This window comes from Grampus griseus (genome assembly GCF_964374135.1).
Source record: "Grampus griseus genome assembly, chromosome: 11".
Lineage (NCBI taxonomy): Eukaryota > Metazoa > Chordata > Mammalia > Artiodactyla > Delphinidae > Grampus > Grampus griseus.
In genome coordinates this window covers 85,862,406-85,880,216 of record NC_139005.1, presented here as the reverse complement: position 1 = coordinate 85,880,216, position 17,811 = coordinate 85,862,406, and the positions used below count along the sequence as shown (strand labels likewise).

General features: G+C 37.8%; 1 protein-coding gene across 1 annotated transcript in view; it reads left to right on the top strand.

The window, feature by feature from the left end:
- The window catches only part of ALDH1L2 (aldehyde dehydrogenase 1 family member L2), a 56,252-nt gene that overhangs the window by 30,624 nt on the left and 7,817 nt on the right, over positions 1-17,811 (top strand). Inside the window, exons 13-21 of the mRNA XM_082664972.1 lie at positions 698-848; positions 3,040-3,110; positions 3,187-3,292; positions 9,164-9,251; positions 9,725-9,818; positions 10,972-11,071; positions 12,069-12,167; positions 14,568-14,733; positions 16,185-16,290. Coding sequence (XP_082521098.1) covers positions 698-848; positions 3,040-3,110; positions 3,187-3,292; positions 9,164-9,251; positions 9,725-9,818; positions 10,972-11,071; positions 12,069-12,167; positions 14,568-14,733; positions 16,185-16,290 — 981 coding nt within the window. The remainder of the gene's footprint in view (positions 1-697; positions 849-3,039; positions 3,111-3,186; positions 3,293-9,163; positions 9,252-9,724; positions 9,819-10,971; positions 11,072-12,068; positions 12,168-14,567; positions 14,734-16,184; positions 16,291-17,811) is intronic.

Here is a 17,811-nt window from a genome sequence, read left to right as displayed (position 1 = left end):
AGCTGACTTTGTCCAAAGATTTCTTGGAACAGGATCTGAAAGAAACATTAGGGAGGAGGATTTCAAGCCTGACTTTGGAATGGTCCAAAAGGAACATCTCAGAACCGCTAAAGGAAGGAAGGAAAACAAATGGAAGAGGTGAACACAAAAGATGAACTTGGACTATTTCATAGTCATTAGACAGTCCTGTACTTATCTTCCCAAAGAAACTAGACACCAAACAGAAACCTGTTGCAGTGTTTATCATTCATTCCATGTTTTTCTGTCTTTGTCCTTTTCATCTAGTGTTGGAAATATTTCTGTCCCAACCAGAAATCCTCAAGTGTTCCTGGGTTCTCTATGAGTGTGGTTTGCCCCCTAACATCTCCCAGTATATTCATGAACTATCCACATTCCCACTGTTTTCTGTCATTGATCTCCTTGGATTACTGTGACTCAATCACTATGTTACTGCTTATACATCTATGATGCAAACGATACAGACTTCCAACACCCTCTGCTTCTTCATTATAACTCTTAAAACAAATCATTAATGAAATTTTTTGTTGAATGTCTGTCTTCCCTACTAGACCATGTTCTCCATGAGGACAGAGACCTGGTTCATTTGTGTTCACCTCTGAGTTCTCAGCCCTTAGGATGATGCATTAAATGCAGTAGAGACTCAATATTTGTTGAATGAATTTCTTTATGCATACAGACTAGCAGACCTACTGGAAGAGAACCAAGAAGAGCTGGCGACCATTGAAGCCCTCGATTCAGGGGCTGTCTACACCTTGGCTCTGAAGACTCACATTGGAATGTCTGTGCAAACATTCAGGTATTTTGCTGGCTGGTGTGACAAAATTCAAGTAAGTGCAAATGTTGTTTGTCTCCATGTAGGTCATTCCAAGAGGAAAAGGGACGAATGTTTATTAGTCTGTAAAGACACTTTGTCAGAGCCACCCCTTATGTAGGTTTTCTCATCTTATCCTTATAACAATCATCTGAGGGAGGTGGATAGCTATTAACTCTTATTACAGGTGAGGAAATGGAGGCTTGAGGACAATGAATGACTTACCTATGGTCACATAGTAAGTAAACCATAGAGCTAGGATTTGAACTCAAGATTTTCTGAACCTAAAATCTAATGCTCTTGAGAGCATCTAACAGTCTTGTTGGCATATAGAGAGAAGCCTGGTATCATGGAGGAATTGAAAACTCAAATACCTATAGAGGTCAGAGAGCTAACATAGATGGGCTATGCAGACTGGTTATAAGAACAAGGTTTTAAAGACATGAGTTCAATAAAAATTTCCACTTCCTTTTTTCTACAAGAAAATAAATATTACATGTGTGATGATAAATGGCAACTATACGTGGCTTTGGTATTGGGATACAGAAGGGAAATAGGGCTTGCAGCAAACAAAAGAATGCATGCCACTCGTAGACTCATGGTAACCATTGAAGCACGAGCCATCACAGCCACATTCCCAGCAGCAAGGAGGAAGTGGGGAAGAGGGAGAAAGGTAAAGGACTTTAAAAAGCATTCCGATCCTCCTGTCCCTTGTGCTTACATCTCCCACTGGCTGTCTCTGCTGAGGAGACTGGGAAACATAATATTTTATCTGGGCACATTGCCGCCAACACCATTAATATGGAGTCAGAGAGAACTGGTTCCAAGCCTCAGCTTTGACACTTACCAGCTATTGTTGTTAAAGTTATTTACCTCTCTGTGCCTTACTTTCCTCATCTGTAAAATGGTCACAATAATCCATACCTTGCAAGTTATGAGGATTAGAAACACGTGTTTATATACTACAGGATTAAAGTCTGCACCATAGTAGGTCTTGCACATAAATGTCGTTTTTATTATTGTTCAGCCACAAAATCATACATATATAAGTATTTAGTAAGAGCAGTTCAAGTCCATCCTTCATCCTCAATTATGAAATCCAAATGGCTGTGAAACCTGAAAATCGATTTGTTTGATTGGTTCAGACTCCTTTGGCACCAAAACCTGACCTGAACCAAGATGAGTCTATAATCTCTATTCATATCACTTAGAGTGAATATTCATATATTTCACTGAATAAATATTAATATGCTTGATTATGGGGGGCTTCCCCAGACCTTATTGGAGGTTATAGATATAACATTGTATAAGGTATATACATTATATTATGTTTCTAAAGTCAAAAAATTCTGAATCACAAAACACACCTGGCCCCAAGGGTTTCAGATAAGAGACTGTACACTTACTTGTATTAGTAACAGCAATAATATTTTATGTGGCAAAACAGATGTATAGCTTCAGTTAAAAGACTACTGTCATGAATCGGTTGGGATCAGATTTGGCTGCGTATAATAGAAAACCCAACTAAGAAGTTTGTTTTTATCTCACTTTCAAGAGTCCAAAGCAGGCACTCAAGTCCAGTGTGTGAGATAAAGATTCCTGCTCTTTCTTTGCCAGGGCGTCCTTATACCATATGATCTCCACCCTCATGGCTGCCTCTTGGTCTCATGATAACCACTGCAGTGCCAGCCTTTTTAGCAACATTCTGAGAAGGAAGAAGGAAAGAGTGAGAGTGAGGGGGAGAGTAAAAGAGCACTTGTCCAAGCTGAGTCATCCTACTTTAAAGAGTGTTCCCCTTTCAGTGCTTTGTGCTTACGTCTTCCATTGGCCATCCCTATCTGCTGTGGAAACTGGGGAACGTAGTAGTTTATCTGGGCGCGTTGCCATTCCCATTATTAATATAGAGTTTCTGTTACTAAGAACGGAGGGGAGAATGGATATTGCTCAGGCAGTTAACATTCTCTGCCATGCCAAGAAATTGGGAATGGAGGCGATTAAATTAGAATTATGGGTTTTTTTCTCCTGTGTCTCAGTTCTTTTGAGAAAGACATAGCAGTTCCTTTTTAGGTGTAGATGTATTTCTCATCAATTGAACACTGCTTTTTTAATATCAGCTAAGAAAAAGCAAGAGAGGCAGACGGAAAATGGATTCGTTAAGTTTACCCACTGAAATTAGTAAAATAGTATCAACCTTTTTCATTCTTTAGGGTTCTACAATTCCCATCAACCAGGCCCGTCCAAATCGCAATCTGACCTTCACCAGGAAGGAGCCACTTGGGTAAGACAAGGAGAGCACTTCTGAGTGACTTGTGTTAGTTCGAGAGGACTGAGGATGTCTCTTTCTTCCCCGGCAGTGTCTGTGCTATTATCATCCCCTGGAACTACCCGCTGATGATGCTGGCGTGGAAGAGCGCCGCGTGCTTGGCAGCAGGCAACACTTTAGTGCTCAAGCCGGCGCAGGTAAGGCGCGCGGGGCAAGGTACAGCATCTCCTCCTCTCCCGTTTACTTAAAACCAGAGACGTACATTTACAAATATTATGTCTTTAAGCAAAAATGGGATCAAAAATCACAACATCATTTCATATATCATGGGCATCTTTTCATATTAGTAAATATTCATTTTTAATAGCTACCCAGTGTATCCTATGAGGATTCCAAACTTTAGAACTTCCATGACAGTGGCAGCAGGCATAGTGTATGTCAGTGAAATCCATTAAATTTCTACAAACCAATTCAATTCTTGCAAAATGCCACATGCCCAGTAGTGATTTAGAGTAGCTACGACATATCAAAAGAAAAAGGTTTTTGCAGGCATTCAAATTTTCATTATCAAAAATATTGTAAAGTTATGCAAGATAACTTTACATGCAAAAACTTTACATGCATGCAAAAGAATGCATATAATTGTGGCAGCTGTGTGGAAATATATACATGTGGAAAATGAGGAAATAATTTAAAAAATAATTCAGATGATAAGAGTTCTCAAAAACATCTTTTTAATGCTACAGTAGCTTTTCAAGAAAAAAATATGGTAGCCAACTTAACACCTGGCTGAGCATTTACTCCGGACAGTGCACATTGTAGACATTCTGAGGTACCCAAGTTGTGGAGAAAACTTGGTCTCTATTCAAGAAGAGTTTACAGTTTGTTACTTATTAACTATTCTTTTATTTCTTCTTTTAGGATTTAAAAAAATACAATTTTGTTTGTCATAACTACATAGTCATGTGACCACAGCCATCTTGTTTTCCTCATTAAAAACAATTTCAGTAAAAAAAACAGGTATACATTCAAAAATTGTTTAAATTCAAAAGATACCAAGAGGTAGATAGTGAAAAGTCTCCATCTTATTCCCCCAGCCCACCAATTTACCTCCCAGAGGCCACCAATGTAATTGTTATTTATTAGTTTCTTAGGTATTACAGAAATATTCTCTGTGTATACAAACATATTTTTTAAATTAAATGAATAAATAATTTAAAAAATATATTTTTTAACCAATTAAAAAACACACAGGAGGAGAAGGGGAAATGGAAATTGCTAATCAACAGGCATAAAGTTTCAATTATGCAAGATGAGTAAGTTCTAGAAATCTGCTACACATCATTTTGCCTGTAGCTAACTATACTGTATTGTACACTTAACAATTTAAGAGGGTAGATGTCATGTTAAGTGTTCTAACCATAATACAATACAAAATTAAAAAAAAATAAAATAGTAGCATTCTATACATACTACCAAAGGGGGAAAAATAACTTTAAAAAAAATTTATTGAGCACTTAGTATGTGCCATATGCTGTGTTAAGCACTTTTTCTTTAATTTTAAAAAATTTTAAAATATGTATGTATGTATGTATTTATTTATTTATGCCGTGCCGGGTCTTAGTTGCAGCATGCGGGATCTTTTATTTGCAGCATGCGGACTCTTAGTTGCGGCATGCATGCAGGGTCTAGTTCCCCAAATACAGATCGAACCCGGGCCCCCTGCATTGGGAGCTCGGAGTCTTACCCACTGGACCACCAGGGAAGTCCCCAAAACTTCTTTTTTTAAAACAGTTTCCGGTGTGTAGATAAACAATATTTTATTTAACCAATACCTAATTAATAGATATTGAGATTTTCCCATCTTTTTGCTGTTATAAACTATGTTGCAGTTAATAAGCTTCTAAATATGGCATCATGCACATGTGCAATTACCTTTATAAGGTGGTATGTTCCTAATAGCAGAATCACTTAGTTAAAAGATACATGTGTTTGTGTGATAGCTGCTGGCTCATCCTTCCATGGGAATGGAACAGTTCACCAGCATTCTGTATAAGTGCTGTTTCTCCCAAGCAGCAACACTCATTAAACAGCAAGAAGCTAGTAAAGTGAAGAGAGAAGGTAGATAACCTAGCCCAGTGGTGCTCAATCCTGGCTGCACATTAGAATCATCTGGAGTTCTCTTTTTAAAATACTGATATCTGGGCCCCATTGGCAGAGATTCTAATTTAATTGGTCTGGGTCAGAGGCCAGGCATCGGTATTACTTAAAATCTTCACATTAGTTTCTAAGGTACAGTCAGGGTTGAGAACCACTATATGGCATCCAGAGAGAGTGCTAAGCATTGGAAAACCCTAGTGATTACATAGAATGTTCAAAATTTACAAACATGTATTGAGTGCCCACTGTTTGCCAGGCATATTATCAGTGACAAAGACATAAAATTTCTGTTCCTGTGGAAATTAGTCTAACTCTATCTGCAATTTAAAACTGATAGTTTAATGATTGATTATCATTTTAATCCTGAGAATGAAAGACCCAAAGTTGCCATTGTTATGTGGGAGGTATCTTTTTATTATGATATGAAACCATTGATAGTATTAAGGCCCTGTGGAAATGGCAGGAGGGCTGAATCAGTTGGCTTTCCCCCCTTGACCAGTAAGAAGTACAGATTCCCATGGTCTGAACTGGTCCAGGTCTGTCAGGCTCTAACACCTTTTTTAATTTAATATTTAATAATGACCTACTCGTGCCCAGAACACTGCTAAATGCTTTTGCATATATCATTTAAACCTATAATCCTGCCATAATATAAACCTATATTCCTGTTGGTTAGCCAAATGGAAGAAAATCAATAAAATGAAAAGGGATGAGATAAAGATGAAACAATTTGTTTTATTTTATTTATTAATGGCATAAAATCTTTCTATTCTTACTTTAAAAATCTTATCACTAATTTAGGATAGTTTTTTAAAAAGTCTTTCTAATCATGATGACTTCATACTAAGGCATAATAATATACACTTTGGTCTAGGATTGTCTTTAACTATAGTAGGTATAAATCCACTATTTGAAATATCTTCTTGACAATTTCAAGTATTTGGGCATTTGAAATTTCTTGTCAAGTCTAACTAGATTGCCATTTTTTTTAAACCTCACAATGTTATTGTCATGGACCTGTTACTAGAAGGAGGAAAAATGTTAACCCTGCTTTTTTCTTGTTGTTTACTTGTATTTGTTTAGTATTATTAGTATTATTTAGTAATATATTAGTATTATTTATTATTAGTAATATATTAGTATTATTTATTATGCAGTTTCTATGTAGATTCTTTTTAAGTCACTTGATCATTTATGAAGTTTGCATTAGTTAAAACAACAACATAGTCTATGAACCCATGCAACCTGGCCTGTAAACGTCAACACACGGCAATATTCTGAAAGCACAGGAGCAAGTGAGGAAACCACTTGTTTTTCCCTTGGCCTTGTGAGCTCCTATTCTTTCCTAGGATACCACACGTACCTCTGTGACCAGTGACCATCTGACCTTCATTCAGACGGAGTGAGAGTACCATTATCCAGCCACATAATAAATGTTAGTTATGTTTGATTTATTTCACATCTTCTTCCGTTAAAATATACAAAATAAAATAGCTCTACAATTTTCTATTCACAGCTCAATTTTTGCCCATTCCATTTTTTGAGACCAAGGTAACCGAGTACTAATTTAAGACTTGATCAGCATTGCTTTTTAAGAGTGTAAAAATATGACTTTCATTTTGCTTCTGAGATATGCATTGCTGTAATAGATCTTTAAAATGAGATCCACAACTATACCAATTTTTTTGTAAAAAGAAAGGGAAAATAAGTATGTTTTCATTTGAGCAAAAAGAAACATACGAGGGATAAACCGGAGACTAATTAGGTTGATTAACTACAAGACTTGGGCAGGATGCTGTGGAAAGGACTGGGGGTGGGAGGTGGTTGGCCAGGAGAACGACACTTCTCTGAATGTGCTTTTGCATAGTCCTCACTTTGGGAAGCATGTTTCCCATACTCAACAAGACAGCAAATGAACAAATAAAGAAAAGAAACACAATCAACGTAGATGAGGCCAAAATCGAATACAAAAAAAATCAGTCAAGCCAAATTTCAAATGAACGACATCACCACGCCGAAGGGAGTGAGGAAGCACTCACCCGAGTAACTTGTGAATGACACTTGCACTCTATGTCCTCAGACTAGAGGCAAAAACACTGAAAATAAGTATTGAAGTTAGTAGACTTCTTTTTCACAGGGACATGGCTTAATAATTCTCAAATTACTTTCTGTACATTTTAGGATTAAGCAAACAAGTAAATATATTGTGGATATTGGGAGCTATGCTTTTCACTGTTGAAGAGAGTTACAGATATGAACAGAAAGAAGGATAGAATGAGCCCTCAACCCACTGTTGAGAGGTCTTTATGGAAATTCCATTTCATAGGTACGACTGATTAAATCATTGGCTGTCGGTGATTGAACTCAAACTTCAGTCCCTCTCCCCTGGTTTGGGGCTGAAAGTTCCAACTCTCTAACCATGGCCCGATCTTTCTGGCTACAAAAACCCATCCTGAAGCTACCTAAGGGGCTCCCAGCTACCAGCCATTTCATTAACATATGGAAGGCATTTTTCATTTGAGATTCCACGGTTTTAGGAACTCTGGGCCAGGACCCAGAGACAAAGACCAAATATATATTTCCCATTATATCACAGTTTTAAAATACTATTCTGCACTAAAAGAAACCTGGGCCTCTTGAAAAAATGGTTGGAACAGGGAAAATACAAGATGTGCCTGGAACATCTTGTTGGGCCAAAAAGCAAGGAAATGCTCAAAGAATGATCGGGACATGTCAGAAAGGCAGAGGATCCACACAGGATCCATCAGCCAAAGCTGGAACAATTTGAACCCCCAAAAAATTAACAGTAGTAAAAGATTATAACCATTTGAATAAAGTAAGAATCCATGAGTTCACACTGATGTTAATTGATTAAATAGAAGGGAAAGCTCTTATAGTGGAAAGCCAACTAATGAATATATGTAGAAGGAATGATGGAATTAGAAAATCACCACTTAGCAACCATCATAATAATGATTGATTCAGGCAGGAATCATCAATGGATACTAAAACTAGTGGAAATTTGAGGAGTAACTGAATATTTAAATAGCCTCAAAGTAGCTCCCTAAAAAATATTTATTAACTACAAAGAGTGAAGTCTCAAAGTAGCTGCCTTTCTTTTTACAGTAACTTACAGTGATAAAACCTGGCAGATCACCTTTACCAAAGGATCAAAGTTAACCTTTCCAACATTGGGACTATTCAACTGCATGTTCCTCTTGATATGATGCACTGAGGAGAATTCAGCATCACTCCTGTGGTGTTCTTGCCAAAAGTGCATAACCTGAATCTAATCACGTGGAAACAGCAAATCCAGACAAAAGGACATTGTACAAAATAACTGGTCTGTTTTTATCGAAAACGTCAGTGTAATGAAATATAAAAGAAAACTCTGAACCTCTTTCAGAGGAAGGGAAACTATAGACGTGGTAACTAAATGCAATGCGTGATCTTGGATCTTCTTTTTCTATAAAGCACATTATTGGGACCATTGGTGAAAACTGAAAAAGGAGTGTAAATTAGGTATTCTAGCAGTTGTTAATTTCCTGATTCTGGTGATTGTATTGTGGTTATATAAAAGAATCCTTTGTTTTTAAGAAATGTACACAAAAGTATTTAGAGGTAAAGGGACACATCAAATTTTACTTCTTAAACAGTTCAAAAAACATTGGGAGAGAGAAGGAAGATAAAGCAAACGTAGTAAAATGTTAACATTTGAGGAATCTGGGTGATGGATACATAGGAATTGTTTGTACTATTTTTTGCAACTTTGCTGTAAGTCAGAAATTACGTCACAATAAAAGAAAAAATAAAATGAACTCTGGTACGGCCATAGCAGGAAAGCTGGGTGCTGATCTAAAGGACAGGACAGAATCTGAAGTAGGTAATTGCTGTCTGCTTCTGCTCAGGTCACGCCCTTGACTGCTTTGAAGTTTGCAGAGCTCTCTGTTAAAGCAGGCTTTCCAAAGGGGGTAATCAACATCATTCCAGGCTCAGGTAAGCCAGCAAGGACCCACTTTGCTGTAACTAATGAATGGTTCAAGGGTAGCTGAGTTTTCCCACTGGTGTTTTGTCCTGACTTATAACTATATTAAAACTAAATACAGTTTACCAGTTAAGTATAAACATACTTACCGTGTGCTAAAATCTGAAAGTGGAAATACAGTGGCAGGTGAGTAGGGTGGGAGGGGTGGAAATTGTACAACATTGTAAAACCACCCTACGGTGGCCCATTTCAATTTTTAAAAATGGCTTTGGAAGATTAAAAAATCAAGGCATACCCATCTTTGGGGTACTGACAGTTGCATGGAGGATATTATTCAGATTTTTGTCACTTTGTTATTAGTACAGAAAGTGTAAAACTGAGATTTAAATGAGAGCTTAGAAATCTACTTCAATGAATTCAAAGCCACCTTTACCATAAGAACTCGATAATGTTTCAGTCTGTGTTTTATTCCGTAATTCCACAGGTGGCATAGCAGGACAGCGCCTTTCTGAACATCCTGATATCCGGAAACTCGGTTTCACTGGTTCCACTCTGATTGGCAAACAGATCATGAAGAGGTATTGGTTTTAGTGTGTTGATTTGCTAAAAATCCTGTAAAACCAGGTCTTTGGCTTTGTTTTTGCTTTTTTAAATAGGGTGCTTTTGGAGGGAGAAAAATAACATCGAATTTAGAAGAGAAATCTTACCACAGTAGGGTATTGAAATGTTTGAATACAATAAAATACTTTCCAAAGTGTAAAGCCCAGAGTCACCAAAACCAGAGTTGTACTGAAAGTTCTGATAGCTTTAACAATCATTAAGCACAAAACATTTTCAGTACTAAAGCTGGAGCCCAAATTGGTTTTGGAGCATAAGTAAGAAATTGAAAAGACATATAAAAGACAAATCAAATCTGGATTATTTATAAAATTAATTCCTAAAAAGCAGTAACGTTAGTTCAGAAAAATGCAAACCATCTAAATGTCCAAAATATGGCAGTGGTTAAAGTTTGTTAATGTAATAGAATACTGTGCAGTCATGTAGAATTTTAATAACATTGGAGTGTTAAACGGTAAATAGAAAGAAAAATAAGGTATAAAATTGTATATATTGGGTAATCCTAACTATGTTAAATAAGACAAAGGCTGTGCTTGGATACAGACCAGAAATAAGTATATCAAAATTGTAAAAAACAAAATAGTTGCCATTGAGCCATGGAGTGGAATCCTGTGATTTTTTTCCTTCTTTCTGAATTTTTAAGAGTATTTTTAAAACACTTTAAATAACAATACTTTTGCAAACAGGGAGAAATAAACAGTATGCTTCTAAAAATTGATTTTTTTCCCCCGATGTGCCAGTAATCTGGTTAAAGGTTAAATTCTTTGCCAGGTCTTTATGTAACCAAAATTCTTACACCTAAAGAATCTGAATTTACATATGATAATCTCTAATCATTTGACCACAGAATTTAAAAAGAAACCCGTTTCTATTACAAAAGATTTCTAATATTCACAAAGCTTACAGAATAGTGTAATGAACTCCTGTGTGCTCATCACCCAGCTTCAACTGTTATCACCATTCTACCATTCATGTTTTGTCTTTGAATAAGTTTCTTAATATTTCTGAGGCTCAGTTATATTTCCCATGCTAAGTAGTAATTTATGGTTGAAGAAACAGAGAGAGAAACTGATAGACAAACTAAATGCTCATATTCCCTTTATTTTTCTCTAGCTGTGCTATGAGCAACTTGAAGAAAGTTTCCCTTGAACTCGGTGGCAAATCCCCACTTATAATATTCAGTGACTGTGAACTTGACAAGGCCGTACGAATGGTAAGAGTAGGTCAAGTCCACCTAACTAGGTGCCCACTTCGGAAACACAGTCTACCTCCTTCTCATCAGGAACCTTAGAATGACGCTTGGTTGGGGTGTTTTTTTCGTTTTTTTTTTTACTTAATTAGTTAATTGATTTTATTTTTGGCTGCGATGAGTCTTCGTTGCTGCACATGGGCTTTCTCTAGTTGCGGTGAGCGCTACTTTCGTTGCGGTGCACGGGCTTCTCATCGTGGTGGCTTCTCTTGTTGTGGAGCACAGGCTCTAGGTGTGTGGGCTTCAGTAGTTGTGGTGTGCGGGCTCAGTAGTTGTGGCTCGCAGGCTCTATAGCACAGGCTCAGTAGTTGTGGTGCACGGGCCTAGTTGCTCCACGGCATGTGGGATCTTCCCGGACCAGGGCTCGAACCCATGTCCCCAGCATTGGCAGGCAGATTCTCAACCACTGCGCCACCAGGGAAGCCCAACGCTTGGTTCTATCTAATCATAAACAGAAACCATTCTCTTTATGTTTAGATTTGGGACTGCTCAGGGCACTTAATTTAAAAAAATAATGTCATTATAATTAAACGTGTTTTTGAAACTTGGAGGCCAGGATTTTAAAACTGATGTAGAGATTTATAAACATTCATGATTTATTTAAACTGATGTAGAGATTTTTAAAAGCAAAATTTGGTATAGAAATATTACATTTAAATGTATAGAATAATCTAAATTTTCTTGCAACACAAAATCTGTTTTTATCACTATGTCCTTCATGTTATGTACATTTTTTTTTAAGTACTCATGGACCAAAAGGGGGAAAGGAGAAGCAAAATTCCTAAAAATATCAAAACCAAGAACCTCCAAGCAACACTAACTTGGCCAAGGGCTTGTGTTTTTCTCTGTCTTCTCTGTGTTGTCTGCTGTCTTCCAATAACATCTAATTCTCAGTGTGTGCAATTTTACGGCAATCTTGACTTCCCAAGCAATAACAGTATTTTCTCTTTTGCTGCCGAAGGGCATGGGAGCAGTATTTTTCAACAAAGGAGAGAACTGTATTGCAGCTGGTCGGTTGTTTGTGGAAGAATCCATCCATGATGAATTTGTGACGAGAGTGGTAAGCGTCTTCAAATTTGCTCTGTGATTTGTATAGAAATTGCCTTTACTTTAAAAGTACTTCTGGGATTATTAATGATAGTTATGATAGTGATGATAGTGCTATGGTTATATTTTTTTAAAAGAATACAATCCTTATCTTTTAGAAGTAGTTTCTGACATATTTACAGATTAGACTATGATATCTGGACTTTGCTTCAAAATAATCCAAAAGGGAAGGAAGTAAGTGGGGGAATAAATTGGTCATGAGTTGGCAGTTGTGGAAGCTGACTGATGGGTATGTGGAGTTTCCTTATATTATTTACCTACTTTTATATGTTTATAATTTTTCTTTAAAAAAATTTTTTTTATTTATTTATTTTTGGCTGCATTGGGTCTTCGTTGCTGCGCGTGGGGTTTCTGTAGTTGCAGTGAGCGGGGGCTACTCTTTGTTGTGGTGTGCGGGCTTCTCACTGCGGTGGCTTCTCTCGTTGCAGAGCACGGGCTCTAGAGTGAAGGCTCAGCAGTTGTGGTGCATGGGCTCAGTTGCTCCACGGCATGTGGGATCTTCCTGGACCAGGGCTCGAACCCGTGTCCCCTGCATTGGCAGGTGGATTCTTAACCACTGAGCCACCAGGGAAGTCCCTATGACTTTTCATAGTGAAAAGTTACAGGTCTATATTAGAAAACTTGACAAGGTATGCTTAAGAGCTATTACTACCTATACCTTGCTCTGCATTTATAGTATATTAGATCCTTGATATTTGTAGAAGATATACTCCTAGATTATTATAAATCCCTAAATTGGCTATGAGAGATATACCACTAGATTCTTACAAATCCTGAATTTACAGTTAAATGATAGTATATAATTTCCTCCACTAAGATAGATAGATAGATACGTACATACCCCCGTAGTTGGGCATGATTCCATAAATATGAGACTAAACGTCATTCATAGAACTACTAAGATGAATTCTGTGGCTAAAATGAACTCTAAACATACTACACAGGGACTTCCACAGTGGCTCAGTGGTTAAGAATCTGCCTACCAATGCAGGGGACACGGGTTCGAGCCCTTGTCCAGGAAGATCCCACACGCCGGGGAACAGCTAAACCCGTGCACCACAACTACTGAGCCTGCGCTCTAGAGCCTGTGAGCCACAACTACTGAGCCCATGTGCCACAACTACTGAAGCCTGCGCGCCTAGAGCCCGTGCTCCGCAACAGGAGAAGCCACCGCAATGAGAAGCCCGCGCACCACAGCAAAGAGTAGCACCCGCTCGCCGCAACTAGAGAAAGCCCGTGCACAGCAACGAAGACCCAACACAGCCAAAAATAAAATTAATTAATTAAAAAAAAAAAACATACTACACTCTATCATTATTATGGTAATAGTAATCACGAATTTGTTTCTATTTAAAAAACCAGCACCCAGCCTTTTTTCCTTCAGAGCCAATTCCCCCATCCCACCCCGCAAGAAGCAAAGGCATCTTTCCTCATGAGAGTGGAAAACAAGGAAGTCATATGGAGAGGCAGCTGGAGGGCAGTGGCTGCCTCATGAACATCCCCATAATTCAGTTTTGTGCCTTAGTAAAATGCAAGGTACAGCACTACACGTCATGGGCTTTCACAGCAACTTGTTGAAATTTAAAATGCTGAGACCAGAAATGTCAAGGATTTGCTGTATCAGTCCATCAACAAACATGTTTTGCACACATATGAACAGTATTCATTTATTCATTCAGCACGTATTTCTTGAGCACTTACTGAGGGATTATTGCCAGACCTAAACTCAAATTCATGGCCCTGTGGGGGCCACTCTCTTTCTTTCTCCTTAGTAGAATTGGACTTAACATCAGGAAACGCAGAAATAGATTAAGATAACCAAGGAGCACATATCAGTGATGAACATTCTTCGATAAAGATGGTTTTTCATTGGAACATTCTAGTATATCCTCTGGTGTGGCTGTACTGTGAGAATTTCACAAGGGCAGTCTTCCACATTTGGGGAAAGGAAAAAGACAACAATGTGGCCATTTTTGAAATTATTTTGCCATGAAGAGTGTAGGTATGCTGTATTAACAAAAATTCCAGAACATCAGGTTTGCTATTTTAATGAATTAGCATTCGGGATAATTTTAAAACTCAGTGGTTACAAACTTGGGCTTTCAAGGCAAGGAAACTCTACAGTATTTAGTGGCTGTGTGCCCTTGGGCGAGTCACTTAGCCTTTCTGATCCTCGGTTTCCTCATATAAGATGGAAATAATAAATATCTACCTCCAGTGCTACTGAAGACTAAATGAGGACACATCTTTGAACAGCTTAGTACAACACCTATCACACAGTAGAAACTCGGTCAAGGGTATCCATTCTTATTATTAACAGTCAATTGTGTTTTGTGAACTGGGTGACGTACAGGTGGAAGAAATTAAAAAGATGAAAATTGGTGATCCACTTGACAGATCTACTGATCACGGGCCCCAAAATCATAAGGCCCATCTGGAAAAGCTCCTGCAGTACTGTGAAGCCGGAGTGAAAGAGGGGGCCACCTTGGTGTACGGAGGAAGACAAGTCCAAAGGCCAGGTAAGACCACCTCCACAGGAGGTGTGCTGGGGGCCTGGCTTCTTAAGTCGGAATAAATGGTAACAGTTTTCGTTGCAGCACCATCTTGCCTCAAAAGTAGTGTCATTTACGTTATGATAAGAATTACTTTCTAGATCCTGCTTGGCCACTTATAAGCTGTGACACCTTCAACAACAGTTCTTCTGAGCCTCAGTTGTAAAATGTGATGAAATGTGCATATCCTGCTTTACGAGGCCGTTAAAATCAAATAAAATGGATGTGACAGGCCCTTAGCAGCATAAGTAAACAAGTGTAATGGATACGGTGTTATTCAGGCACTGGTGATTTTCATTCCTGGCAACGTGGGATTTAATCTTAGCCAGCTTAGCCTGGGAAGGATTCATTCCTGTTGTCTAAGGTAGTACTTGTTACAGAAGTATGTGAATGGCTCAATGCCATGATACCCAAAAGGAGAGAAAAACAAACAAACAACAACTGGAAAACCTCATGTTTTACTGTTGTAGGTAGATTGAGCACCAGCAGGACAGCTGGTTATGATGTGCCCCCTGTGGGATTCAGTGTGTAACACAGCATCGTCTATGACGTATTCTTGCCAAAAATGTTTAACCATGAATTTAATCATGCCTTTAGGTCATATTTTCCATTTACAAGAAATACAGGGGATAGAGGAACAAATTAAATATCATCTCAAGGAAGCAATGACAAATCTGAAATGCATAAAATATTCTGCAGGACAACTGAACCAGTCTGTTTAACAAGTCAATGGCATGAAAAATAAGGGGCAGGGTAAAGGGGAGAAATATTCTAAAGTTATTGGACCCTTATGCTATCTAACAACCAAATGCAGTATGGAACTTATTTGAATTCTGAATCAAACAAGTCAACCATAAAAAGATATTTTCCAGAAATCAGAAATTGAATACAAGTATCGAATCATTATGGTGTACACCTGAAACTAATATGTTCTATGTCATTGCATCTCAATTAAAAAATTGGAACTTAAAAAAAGGAATTGAAATATAAACTATGAATAAGGAATTGGCGTTAATTTTGTTAGGTGTGATAATGTATTGTGGTGTGTAATAAAATGTCCTTGTTTTTTACAGGTTTGTACTGACGTACTTGTGGAGTATAAATTGTAATCTCTGGAATTTGCTTTAAGCTATTTCAGCAAGAAAAAAAAGAATCAAATATGGCAAAATATGCATAAAGATTTATTTTACTATTCATTATACTATTTTCTCTACTTTTACATATGTTTGAAAGTTTTGTAATAAGGACATTAAAAATATAATAACCTAGGAATGCTAACACCAAATAGGAAAATGAAAGTCTTCTTGGTTTTACTGACCCATAACGGAAGAAAAAAATTTATAATGTAATTAAACGAGAGAACTACTAATTGAAAATTACCCTTTAATTGATGTTATTTTCTTCTGTTTTTCAAATAGGCTTTTTTATGGAACCTACTGTCTTCACAGATGTGGAAGACCACATGTATCTTGCCAAAGAGGAATCCTTCGGGCCTATTATGGTCATTTCTAAATTCCAAAATGGGTATGTTCCTCAGGCATAATTTGACCGGATTGCCTAGATACTTTTCTTTTTTCTGTCATTGTGGTATGTACAGAGCATAAAATCAATGAACATATAATTTTCTACCATAAGAGTAATTGTCTTAATAATTAGAAGAGAATGCTAACCAATGTAGATTGTAATATATTTTTGCTCCTTAGTTTAAACTAATGGCTGACATTATGGGATGTTCGCTAAGTTTTAGTTTTTGTACAGTCAGCATTTGAAATGTCTCTGGAATAAGGTCAGTAACTGAGAATAACAGAACTGGTTTTCGCATTTACATTTCTAGGGAAGGCAGCATCTATGCAATCTGATTTTCCCAAAGAAAGAGTGTTTTCTCCATAGGGGATCATGCCCCCAAAAGCCTAATACTCAACTCTTTGTAGAAATGTCCACAATCACCATATAATCAACCGTGAATGACATACTGGTTTGTTATGGTGCCTGAAACTTTGATATGCTCAGTGTTTAGCATATCAAAGAGGGCCGTATGGTAACTGAGCTCATATCAGAATATTTAACACAATAGACTCTCATGGTATACTGCACACAATTCTTCAGAATTCTGGCTTTAGTTTTCCTTTAACCAATGAGAAAACAGAATACAGAGTTCAGAAGGACTTCTTGGTCTTGAACAGACATACTGTGAGAGACCTTTGGGGACACTAAGCTGTAGTGAGTAACCTTTTGACATACTGATCCAAGGATGCCCTGTTACCGTCTTTTCCTTATTATAAGTTTCCCCATAGGATGGTCCTTGTGTTAAATATGCAGATATTAGAAGCCAGTTTTAGGGGATGTAAGCCTAGATAAGTCACAGTTCCTGTCCTCAAGGAGGTCACCATCTAATAGGGGAGACAGACAAGGAGACGGACAATTAACCCCAGAGGGCCTAGGTGGGAGGTGTAGCAGGTAGAGTCTGCACTGACCACCTCTGTGGGCTTGGGCCACTTAATTCCTCTATTAAGTTTCTCTATTTGTGCAGTTTATCTATTTGTGAAGTTGGGTTATTAATAGTATCTACCTTTTTGGGTCATTCTAAGTGTTAAATAAGTCAAGTGTTTGCTGTTGGTGACACTGCAGTCATTACGCTCGTTATTATTCTAAAAGTGGGCAAGGTGTGCTGTGAAGCTATGTCGTCTCAGTAGTCCTCAATGGGCAATGGCATACAGCCGTCTTTCGGCCTTAGTCCAGGCTGTAAGTATTCGCAGTGCAATCGGGTGCAATGCATCAAGTGTGAGAGTTTTAGCAGAGCCTCAGTCCTTTCCAAGTTAGAGTCCACATTTCTCATGAGAGTTGAAGATTGTGTATAGTCAAGATTACCTTTGAAAATCCCTTGGGAAGACACCACATTGAAGCCTATGCTGTCTCTCAAAGAATTCAGCACAACTAATTTTCGCTCCAGTTTTGGAAAAGAAATCGTGTTTCTTTGCCGGAGCCCCAGATAAAATCTTGGCTTACATTTGCTGGCCATGTTGTAGTTCATGCATTTTTTTAACA